Below are 12982 nucleotides of genomic sequence, written 5' to 3' on the forward strand. Positions count from 1 at the left end.
CATTTCATTTTTTTAAAAGAAACTATTGATGCAATGCCTGCACCCAAAAGGGCTTCAGGAAACTTCTTGTTTTCAAACAAGTAACACAGTCGGGTGCCTGACACATGCGGAATCCCATCATCATGCTGAAGAGTCCTCCTGACGTGAAAGGCGCTTTATAAATGGAATCTTGTTGTTGTTGTTGTTGTTGTTGTTGAGTATCCAAGCCAAGCCGAGGTTTCCATGCATCCCACTTACACATAGAAATCCCAGGGATAGATTGTTGGAATGGAAGGCCATTTAGCACATCAAATTTGCACTGAGCCACCCAATATTGTTTGTGGTCAGCCAGGAAACCTATCACCATGCTTAAGAGTGTTCAAACCAGCATTCCAACATATGTGCACTATCTACACATGCAAATTTCTCTGTCCCTGGAACGGAATATGTATTCTCTTCTAAATGAGCCACGTAAATCTAATCCCACTCTCCTGCTTGCTCGCCATACTCTTCAAAACAATTTTTTTAAAAAAACTTTCAAGAATTTATATAATACCCACTTGAAAAAACACTTTCCTTAACAATGGTTTCTAGCAGAGAATTCCACCCAAACATACATGTCAACATACATATCAGATTACCATATTTTCTTCGACCTGAAACTTCTGGATCTCTCTTCATTGCGCAAATTCCAAATATTGACATACTTAACAAACGTTTACATAGTCTCCTCGTATTTAACACTTATTCGTAAAGTAACTTTGTTTTCAGTGTTTATTTTAAAAGAAAATACACTGCAGTACAGGGGAGCAGACATCGTTTCCAACATGGCGAATGATTGCTAATGGCATTTCTGCACCAATACCCCTACATTAGGGTCAAAGAGTGCACCTTTTGCATCACAAGGTAACAATTCATCCCTGTTTATTCTCCATAAATGTACAGTAGCTTCATAATGAAACCAGTACTAAAAGACTACCAGGATTTAAATGGTACACCTGATGCCTGTATTCCTGACATACCAGTCTCATGTAGAAAACCCACAGTGTAAATGAGACATTTGATTCTCCCCAAGCTCAATATAAGTCATTCAGAGCTGAGATATTTAGACCCTCTGTGGGCTCATACCCACTAAGGCTCTGTGTTTTTAGTTAATGTAGTCTCAACTTACTGTATTACTATATATAGATTTTCTGCAGTTCACTGTGGATATTAAGAAAACACCACAACTTGATTCAGAATACCACCTTAAAAATGCCTCCAATGTTTCTGATGAAAACTGTAAAATGATCGCTGGACATATGCATATAACAACCTCAGCATCAAATGTAACACCAACATAACAGAAAAGGTTACTGTCAGAAATTTAATAACACGGGTGTGAAAATCTTGCTTCCTATATTATACTGTAGCACAAAATGGATTTGTATTGACAAGGTTTACATGTTTGAAAATATTATCTCTAGTGCTTGCTAATGAATGGAGTTTGTGCAAATTCTTTGGAGAAACATCTTACCTTCTTTGATGCAAGAGTTGGATCCTGGAGCAAAAGGTGAGTCAGAGCAGCTGTGTTTCCCATAGCAGCATAGCGGATCCAATCATGTTCCAGTGGATCAAGCTGTAAGCGTTGGAAAAGGGACTGGGATAGGGGAATATGAAGTGTAAAGTCGTAAGGAACGCTTGGAAAGTGACGAGAGTTAAGCCACTTAAAGATCAAGAAAGAAAAAAATGTAAACAAAAGTCTACCAAGAATGATAACAACACATGATGTATAAGAACAGGATAATGGAATTTCTTTGGAGACAGAATATAATTGTATTCAGCAAAATATTTCTTTCACTTGTCTTAGATGATGGATTTTAAAACACAGTATAACTAAAGGTTAAATGTACAACAGACACAAGTTATAAAATACAACATGATCAAAGCCAAGGTTTCGAGACATATATGTTCACAAATGATGATAAATCAGTCCCAGAAGAACTGTAAGGAACGTACAAATATAACTACATGGGAGAAAAAGTCAAGGGTTGGGAAAAAGAGAGGGAAGAAAAAGAGTGGAAACAAATGTTGAAGTTAATTCTAATGATCCGGTGCACAGGTCAAATAATTTAGTCTCACAGAAGAAAATCAGACAATATTGTAGGAAAACTCTGGAGGAACTGGAATAAGGAGGCAATTGTTGGTCTGACAGCAGGGAACTGCTGTGATAATTTGATCTGTGCTCTGTTAATAAATCACTGCACCATTTCTTCTAGTTTAGTATCTGTTTATGCTTCTACAAATTGAAACCCCACTGGCTATGCACTGCAGAACAACATTCAGTGCAATAACACATAGGCTTGCCGATTAGTTCAAGGTGGAGAAGGATTAGTCGACCATCCCAAATCTACAGTTACTTCTTCATATTTTGTCTTTCCCTGCTGAGGTAAAGGGGCTCAGACATATGTAAGTAATAAACTAACAGGCCTCCATCTCCTAGGGGTTGACTCAAAGGAATGCAGAACCAACCTATAAAAATATAATGGACAGCGAAGTAGAGCAGACTAACAGGAACACAAAACCACATCTGTAAAGCTGTGTGGGGATGCAACACCAGGATGCCCGTAAGTTTTGCGATGTAATAGTGACCTTTTGTGACCCTGAAACATACTATTAGAGGTACGACTTGCCAATGTATAGAACTGACAAGAGATCAAAAGCTTGATAAATTAAGAAAGGGGAGATGTTTGACCCGATACAACACATCCGACAAGAAGCCAGAGCTCTTAAAACAATAAGATAATAAGTATTCATATCTAGAAACAATTATTAAAGGTACATACTTGCAGCTCGTGACATTTTCTACTTACATTTCATGAAGAAACTATATCATTCAATACCACTGCAGACCATTGACAGTTTAATTTTACAAATGCCTAGGTGAGGATAAGTAGATTTTACTCTCCATTCAGAGCAGATTCTCCTCACTGATGACACAAATAAACTGTGAACCTTTAGCCAACTCAACTTTCCTTTGCAGAAACTATGTTTTCGACAGTTTCTTCAGAAAATAAGTACAGTAGTTTCTGCTCCTGTGTGTAATACTCTACTCAGTCAATAGAGCTCGTTATGTGATGCTGATTTCAAACTAACCTGTAACATACATGGCTGACACCTAAAAGTGCTTTTCACAAAATGATGAAGCACATCTTTGAAAATACGGATTTACATCAGAGAACACTTGAATGAAGAGTTAATTTCTTTGTTCCACGTAATAAATGAACTAGACTAAGGATTCACATGTTTATATTTTACAAAATCCTCTGTTNAAAAAATTCACATCACCAGAACGACTCACGGAGTTTCTTTGTTGTGACTCTAATCAACTAATTTTGCCATCAAGAAACAAGAGAAACGACAATTCAATAGGCGAGGTGTTAAATACAAATGCCTGCTGGGAGGAGAGTCCTTTGTTCTGTTCCCCATTAGAACATCCATGAAATAAACACTGACAACATGTTGCTTGGTCAACAAACACAAGTTGATTGATGGTGACAATATATGGCACGGTACAAAAAAAATTGTCTTCCTTTCAAGTGCTCTTCCATGTGCAGAAATCCAAGTAGGCAAACTTTCAATTGTGGACCGTCTGTCCTAGCCCAATATTAATTCTGCCATCAGTTTAAGGATCATTTCCCTTCAAAACTGTGCTCTTCTGAATTGAATAGTTGCCCCTTCTTAATGCTGACTGCATTCTTCCCAGTATCAGGAAACTGAATCCAAAGACGCTTTCACACACTAATGATGATAAATAGTGGAATTTTGAATTATATTACAAGGTCACTTTTATCATCAGCATTTCACTGTGAGATCAGTTTTCATAGGGGAAAGCACACAAAATTGAATGAGCTATTTTATGTCATTAACAACCTGGAGAAGTCTCAAGGCTATCATTGTTCCTGTACTCGATTTGTTGAATGATAAAGAACTGTTAATGAAAATTAAGCACACAAACACATCAATCCTGTCTGAGCCAAGAAAATCCTAAGGCAATTTGCTATGAATATATGTTTCTGATTATTTACAAGTCAAAAAATATAGAGAAAAATTAGTCTGCAGTTTTGCATCATTTTTTCTAGAGTGGCAGCTGCTGTTTTACTTTATGCCGCAAAATATTTATACACGTTCCTCAAGCCTTTTAAAATGTGTTCAGCACTTAGAAAAATGCAGAAATCTCACTCATGCTTAATAAACTGTTATCATCGAGCACACCACTGAACGAAAATGTGTTTGTAAAACACTATAGAAAGGTCACGCAAGAAAAACTTCATATAAGCAGACACATACACACACAAAAAAAGTTTGGTCCATCACTGACTGGAACTTAATTATAACAAGCAGAGCAAAAGTCAAGGCTCATTGCATATTACAAATGAAAGAAACTTTGATAAAGGCAACATTCACGCAGGTTTATATTCAAAGAAAAAAAATCATTATATTGTGGACTTAATATTTTAATCTTTGATTTTACAGCACGACTAAAATAAAGAGGTAAACAGTTAGGCTCTGACGTTTCAATAAATTTTGTTACAGACAATTTTATAGGTTAAAGGCAAGCTTTGGCAATAATACACACAGCTCACAGAACTTTGGAGTTCAGCTGACTTTATGGCGCTTTGAAATCTGAACCTTCCTTTGTGCATGAGAATTGCTGGACTATTTTGTTACAATAATAGGCACCGTCAAATTTTATCAAAAGGCTGAAAGGTATGTTGATTATTTATTCTTTTGAAAACTTCCTTGTCTTGGTTGAATTCCAATCGTCATCTTTGGTGTGAGTTTTCTCTTCTTAAGATACCACTGAATATCAAATTAACACCTGCGGCTCTTGGATTCTTCAGTTCATGGCTGCAAACTACACAGACTGCATTAAAGGTTGAGACCTTAGGGTAGCACCTCATGGCAAAATAAGCACATGTTATTGCTTTTTCACCATTTACATTTAAGGTGAATTTCCTTCAGTTGATTTAGTATGTCAACACTGTTAGACAAACATTGCAACAGATTGTGGAAAAAAAACTTTTCAACTCATATTCTTTTCTCCTCTGGACTCGAACCCAGCATTTCACTGGGGATGCAATCGCCTTACCATGCAGAATAGCTTGTCCTTAGCACACTTTAAAAACAATGTTTAAAAAAGCAAGAAAATTGCAACAACTAAATGTTTAATTTATGCAATCGCCAACTGTTTTGTAGCAAAGCTGCATTGCAAAAGTAGGAGTAGGAGTAAGTTCACAAATTACTCTTAAACAATCTGGCTAAAAGTGCCTATTATAAAGAAGTACTTCAGCTTCCTGCTGCGTTTTATTAGACAAATGTAAAATTAACAACAGTTGAGAGCTATAATAGTCAGTTAGGTTGGTTCCAACACAAATTTCCAATTTGAGGTCAGGGGGATAAACTCAATAAACGTTTAATGCTGAGGTCACAGAATTGTTGTGGGATAAACTACCAGCAAATATGGCTTTTAAAATATACATTTTAGTCGAAGCATACATCACCATTTAAGTCTTGATCAATCAGATACAATTACTAACAAGAGAAAACAATGGTTGATAACGTTTACCAAATGGCAATTTTATGTCCTGCCGTTAGGTTGAACTATAAAACTGTGTGGTGGAATTTGATCTGCTGTGCTCACTGTTGTTGGAAATTATAAAAGTTCACTTCTCAGAGTAAACCAGGTCATTTAACAATAGTGTTCAATCGATGGCTACAACAGTGTGTAAATGTATAAAACAAATCCTTTCTCTTAAGCACATTGCAGTACAAGTACATCTTTCTACTGTGCTTTTTGCTTTCAACTTCAGAGGTGCTTGAGAGCAGATCAAGAGGAGATTAGGTTATACTATCAGAGATTAGCTTTATTTTTCCACATAAGAGAGCCTTTTGGGTTTTGTTATTCAGCTCGCCCCTCAGGCCTGGGGATAATGCCATTAGAGGCATTTTGCAGGCAGCGGGGTCCTGTAAATGAGGCCCTGATTTAAGCAGCTTCATGCTGTGCCAGTGTCAAAGTTCTCGCCTGTTTACAGGTGACATCATAAGAACGTAGCACTGCAGTATGGTCTAACAGAGGTCATGAATGTATTCCAAAAAATCTGTAATACACATCAGAAACGACCATAAAATTTGGTGAGCAGTGATGTTTAGTATTCGCATTCAAAGCAGCAGTAAACTCAAAATATCAGAGGCCAAACTTAGCGAAGTGCACAAGCAAATAGACTGCAAAATGATATTTAAATAGCATCTCTGTGGTTATCTCTTTTAGAGTGATTTCAAGTCGTGCACCATTTAGAAATATTACAGCTTACTGGTGGACCCTGGCTTGATTTACTGTCTCAGAGTGTATGAATGCAGAGGATATTAACTACCATGAGTATGCAGCCAAAGGCCTTCAGGGGAAATACAAACCGATTTCACATTTCTACTGATCACATTATAGCTATTCAACAGGCCAACAAATAATTCTGTTCATTCACAAGTGGAGAAAAGCTAACTGTATTTGCTGCTTAATAGATTACCAGGTTTAAGATCTACTTAGCATACAACTTGTTGCTGAGCCTTGCAAAAAGCCAAATACATAATTCACAGACGTATAACGCAAGCAGGTGTCGGAAGCTGGGAACGCTCTGTTGTCATTCCAGAAGTCACAACTTCCTTACAGTATAAACTAGGGAACAGACAGGCTGAATAGACCCCCTAACAATCTTGTTTGTGTAAGCAATCCCACCATCCTGTGCATCCTTCCTTTCCAACAACCCTTCACAGTAAAAGCCTCTATTCTTGACACAGCTTTTCAATGCATTAGCTTTATTTTTGGAGAAAATACCTTTGTGCTGCTAGTTGTGTTAAAAGACAGATTTGTATTGCTTCCCGTGGACTCCTAAAGATTGAAGTAATGCAACAAGCCACCCTATAGATACCGATGTTCTTTTAAAGGTAAAATGGGAAGAGCTGCTATGGGTCTCTAACAGAAGGTCTTTGTCCCTCAAATGCAAATTAATCTGAGAAAAAAAGTAATCTCAGACAATGAGCAGCATGAAGAATCCATAGAGACTAGACAGCCTTTTACCCGACTGGCTATAGTATTTGGCTATGTTTCTTACATTCTTTCCAGTATACAAAATGCTTCACGTTGACAACAGCTGCACGTTGTAAACCTTCTATTAATTTATTAGGCATTTAAATTCTGTCACTTGTTACACTTTTATTTCTTACTGCTGAAACTGCCCATCTTTGGTTTCAATAATTAAAATTTTCACACCTTTGATCTAAACAAAAAGTCTGGTAGTGAAAACACACCCACAGCAAGGACTTCAAAACAAAACAAAGCAGCATTTATAGTCACCAGTGGGAAATAAACACAGTTCATCGGGTTTACAGCTTGCCACTTGCCGCTTAAAATGGGGGAAAATAAGAGCAATGAGCAAATCGAGAATAAAACCAGTTGATCAATGCATATAATTTCACGTAATCTAAGAGTAATTAGGTATTGCTATATTCCTCTGTATAATTTAAAATCTAAAAGTAATGATAGTACTGCTGGTATATATATATATATAATATATATGCACACACATACATATAATACATATATAGGGGATTGTTGTATTCTGCAAGCATTTTGCCCACAAAATATACAGTCAATTCACTTTACAGTATATTCCGTGAAGCGCTTTATGGTTACTTGAAGATTCAATAAGGAGCTATATCAAATGCAAGGATTATTATTATTCAAATGCTGAAATTATCGTTAATGATCATGTGCTAAAATGCCACCAAAGTCATCGGCATAACGCCAACATTTTCCACTTTGCCTGGGGTTGAAAACATTTGTGGGGTCAGCTTTAACAACATCTGAGCAGGCCACAAGAAGACACTTTCAATAATGTGAATTTCTCTCGTTTTAATTACTGCAACAAGGCAGATGCTCGTGCTAACAACGAGAAACCTAACCAATCCAGCTGTGGTAATTTTAGGACGGAATAGAGCAACGCCAACATCTTAAGACTAACATTTGAGAGAATATGGAAACCCCAGAGGGACAAATAAAAGACATGCTGATTTTTTTTCAGGAAGCTCAGTATAATAGCCATCTATTTCCAATGAATTTTGTTTTGCAGCAAACATTTTTGAGAGAAATAATTTTATTCAGTGTACTCCAGCTGGAAGCCAGAATTAATACTTTAGCATAATTTTTCATATTTGTCTTCGGTTTCTTGTGAAATTTCCCTGAAAGCTGCTTTGTAATGTAAACCCTGGGGATTTGTTTTTTTTCCTTTGGAGGTTAATAAAGTACTGATATTCCTGTAATTTATGAATTGGAGTAAGAAGGTTTGCACAGAACTATATGTCCAGCTTGATACATGCAGCAGATTTTCTCAACCATTAGAGACTTTTTTTTTATCCAGGAGCAATGACACTATGGACGGAGTCTGATTCTGTATTTGCTTTCAGCATTAGCTCTAACAGTGACAACAGTGATTTTGCACACACTAGGAACACATTTATTATAAATGGATGAATGTGCAATGTTAGAGGGGTATAGGAGATGGGAACAGGAGCAGTAGAGACTAGTGTGGAATATAAATACCAGCACAGATTAGTTATGCCAAATGGCCTGTTTCCATGCCGTATTAATCTTTGTAATTCTATGTGCAAACCGTAATCCTTGTGTGCTTTTGGCACACTTCAAGCTGCTTTTAGTATTTATGGAACTAGATTGCAAAGCAGGAGGGAATGAATGGCCACAAGTTTACTTCCTGACTGTGTATTGAATTTATGTAGACAGTGAAGCACTCCAGAGGCCTGTAGCTCAGTGGTTAGAGTACTCATCTCGCAAGCAAGAGACCTGGGTTTGATTCCCGGCAGGGCAAAATATTGGGCAAATTTCCTTACTCCACACGCCTCTGTTTACCTAGCAGTAAGTAGGAACCTAGTTGTTAGTCAATTGGCAGATCACTTTTCCATGAATAATAATCCCTAAAAAAAAACAATAATAATTTGGTCACTCAATCCACGATTGTTTGTGGGACACTGGTGTGCGCAATTGTCTGCTGTGTTTCACCCACAAATATACAGTCAATTCAATTTAAGTGTGAAGCACTTTGAGACGTCTAGAAGATGTGAAAAATGCTATATCAAATACAAGGATTATTATTATTATAAAGTGAAATATGTGAATTATGAACGTGTTTAGAGTCAAAGTACTTGTGAATCCAGGAGCATCACATCAGAAGTATAAAGATAGATGACTCATGATCTGTAGACAATCGTCAAATGGTTCTGATGAAGACCATACCCAAAGTATTAACCTTTCTCTTTCTTTAAAATGCACAGTTATTACATTTTACAACCACGTATCCTGTAAGACTTTCTCCGAATGTGAAAAGCACTATATGAAATATAAAGATTATTATTTTGATGCGGAATGACCTGCAGAGTCTGTCAAGCGCCTCGCTTCTTATTTTGAATTTCCAGGACTCGCAGTTTTCCTTTTTATGCCTTGAAATGGTGTCGTTTCCTTGTACCACATATCAGACTTCACAAAGCCAACACATTTTAAAATGGGGTTCTGCTCCTTCCAGAATACACCGTGTCATCCCTTTGTAACAGCTCCTTCCCACACACTTTTATAACACTCCCTGCAGAGCCTCATCATATTTGTTTTCAACTGGAGACCCTTAAGAAAATGACGTTGAAAATGCAGAGCCGCAGATACAACATTAGGACTGGAGAAAACTTTGCCCTAATATCTTTTGAAGATGGGTCATTACCTGGTTAGAATATCTACATCACATTACTTGTAGATAAGCTGTGATTGCAATCAAATGAGAAGGAGTCATTTAAATGTTTATACTGTATTTCCTCTTTAACAAGAGAAACATAAGCGTGCACAAGGCAAATCTTTTTTTTTTGCAAAGGTGTATTTTAGGTGCAAGTGTGAATACGGTCCCAAATGTGTATGAGAAAACAGCACAGATTAAAACCCATCTAGCCATTGCAACATTGGTGAAACAGCCACAATAAACTGTAAAACAGGCTTATATTTTTGATTCTTAACTTCATTTTTTCTCACCAAAAAATTGCCATTTATGAAGAATTTAAAATTGATGATATAGGTGTCCACCCATCTGGTGTCTGTTACTGAAACGTGTCCTTGGCTTTTCTGACAGATAACCGTTAGATTGACATTTTGCGAGACAGAAAAAAAAATGAAGAGGCAACTCCTTGTCGTTATGGAACACCATTCTGAACGCAGTCTGTAGCAATCCAAAGTTATGCAAGATGAAGGAATCGGAGGCCAAAATATTAACATTATGGCAAAAAAAGGAAGGTAGCAGAGCGGACATTGATTTTGAATTCCACGTCAAAAACTAAGAGAATTTGAGGGTAAACAGAAAACTAAAGGCCTAAGTCATGGAGCCAAGTGGCACACACAATGCAGTGAATCAAATTACACTAAAACTACTGAAAATTTAGAACATATAATTCTTCAAGTAGTTGCTTTAAAACTTCTTGCTCCTTTGGTTATTTCTGCACTTGGGGTTAAGTATGGTTTAAAAAAAATACTGTGCTGACTTGGCAATCCTGATCTTGACTGCCATGGAAACCAGTGAGATAGTCTTCCAGGATTTCATATGGCTTGCCAGCCATGGATTGATGAGCTAGTTTCACTGAAACCTACTTGATTTTATCCTACAGTAAATGTGGTACATCAAGTCTCTAAATATGTAGTGGAACAAAGTAATTCAGATGTGAATCAGTGATTCTTAAATACCTTTGCTAGGATGATGTTCAAAGCATTAGTCAAACAAATAGCAAAATCAATGAAGGTCATATGTCGTGGATCAATGGTGATTGAAACATCTGAAGTTTTCATGGTATACAGTACTCACTGAGGAGGAAATGCAGAACTCCTTACTTTTTTTATATAAAATACAGGCAAATATTTCAGTCGGTACACTAATTGAGGTGTCAGGTGACAATCTAAGGCTGTGGTGGAAGATGGCACACAAGTGGCACACTACTGGAACCATCAAAAGAAATTGGCCTATGAGAATTACCGAGATTGAATGCAAGCTGATGTATTTACCAATGATGCATCCCATCCGATGATCTCAAGTACTGTCTGTGTTTATAGTCTCAGCAGCTGTGTCACAGGGACTAAATATCCCTGGTACATCTCTTACATGGTCAAAGGGGAAACTTACAGGTCAAATACTAATGTTCAAAATAGTTTTTTCAATGTTTAATACTTGGTTCTTCAGCGATGTCAAGATTTGACAGTGGGAGAGTCATTGTGCTAGGATCCAGGGAGAAATTCAGCAAATTTGCTTATGAACACCTTAATTCCCAATGTCAACAGTTGTGGGAGACTGGATTAAATGATGGCTTTTAGAACTGTAGTGAGTAAAGGCACTGACAAGAGTAAAGCATACAGGCCAGTAGATGATCTTAGCTGGGAAGCAATTAGGGTTTTAAGATGGATTTCAGAATTTTAACATGCATTTGAAACAAACTTCTCTGAAGAATAGAGTTACTCACACAACAATGACAAATTGAAGCAATATCTATTCTCAGAATTGGCCCCCAGAACATTTAAACCTAATTGAAGTAAATAAAATTATTTGACCATGTGATGGAATAAAAAATTCCTCTTTTGAGCCGAACATCACCCATTAAATAATGTGTATTTTTACATTCATTATTTAGATTTTTTTTAGCTCGTTTGCAGCAAAACATTTGCCCCTTTTCTAATTAGCATCACGTTTCTCCAGTCAGGAAGCAGGAAGTGTCGGTCGTTGACTTCACTACAACTCCTGTCGATATTTCTCCATGACTGGCCAGCAGGAAGTGTGATTTGAGCAATGTCCAGGGTTTTTGTTTACACTGGGACCTTAATTCTGAAACAAAAACTGTTTTTGTGATGTGCCAAGAACTCATTGAAAGCAACAAGGGTGTTTTATGTGGATAGCTTTGAATTGGGTTCATTTCAGCATCCTATCTGTGCTGACTTTCTACAAAAACAGCAAACCCACCTCTTTGTCCCCCTACATCAGGATAACGGACTTTATAAACTAAGACATGAAGCCAAGACTGTGTAAACTTATAATAGGGAGAGCTGGGGAAAACTACAGACTATTCTTGTGCCTTACAAGTAACTTTGCAGGGAAAGATCTTTTGTCAAATCCTAAGTATTTGCAGAGACTGGGCAGTCTGAAGTAAGAATCTTCCAAAGTGAAATATTTATTTACTGTATGTAAATATGTTTTAAAAACAGATCTTATTTCAAAATATACTTCAAAGAAAGAAAAGTAAGATTTTTAATCCAAGTTCTAAAGTAATAATAATCCTTGTATTTGATATAGTGCCATATCACCCCTTCAAGATGTTTCAAAGCGCTTCACAGAATATAGTGTAAAGTGTATATCTTGTGGATGAAACGTGGCAGCCAATTACGCACATCAGTGTCCCACAAAAAGTCGTGGATTGAGTGACCAGATTATTTATTTATGAAGGCATTACTACCCTCAAAAAAGCAATTTGCCAATCAACCAACAACCAGGTTCTTACATAATGCTAGGTAAACAGAGGCGTAAGGAAATTTGCTTAATGTTTTGCCCTGCTCGGGAATCAAACCCGGGTCCTCTTGCTTGATTGTGTATCTAACCAATACCCTACAGGACACCGCAAAATAGTTTTAATAGGTAAAAATACTACTGTATATCATAATTGGCAAGTGATCAGGAACAGTCACTGTTTTCCTCCTTTATATCCAAGACCAATTCTGGAATCCTTACTCTGAGTGAGAGAGATCCTTACCTGAGTGAAAGAGATCAACTAATTCAGCACAGGAATAGGAATCAGACCTCCCTAGGTTTATGGTTCAATGTTAAATTCCTACTGTGCTGCAACAACAAATAATGAGACTACCCCAGCACTGCACTGGAGTGTTGTA

At 37.1% G+C, this 12982-nt stretch overlaps 1 protein-coding gene across 6 annotated transcripts in view; it reads right to left on the reverse strand.

The window, feature by feature from the left end:
* Positions 1-12982, reverse strand: part of LOC103176098 (ankyrin repeat domain-containing protein SOWAHC-like) — a 173229-nt gene that overhangs the window by 70810 nt on the left and 89437 nt on the right. For all 6 annotated transcript variants that reach the window (XM_007889483.2, XM_007889481.2, XM_007889480.2 and 3 more), the window contains exon 6: positions 1496-1618. In XM_007889483.2, coding sequence (XP_007887674.1) covers positions 1496-1618 — 123 coding nt within the window. The remainder of the gene's footprint in view (positions 1-1495; positions 1619-12982) is intronic.

This window comes from Callorhinchus milii, unplaced genomic scaffold (genome assembly GCF_018977255.1).
Source record: "Callorhinchus milii isolate IMCB2004 unplaced genomic scaffold, IMCB_Cmil_1.0 Scaffold14, whole genome shotgun sequence".
In the NCBI taxonomy this organism is placed as follows: domain Eukaryota; kingdom Metazoa; phylum Chordata; class Chondrichthyes; order Chimaeriformes; family Callorhinchidae; genus Callorhinchus; species Callorhinchus milii.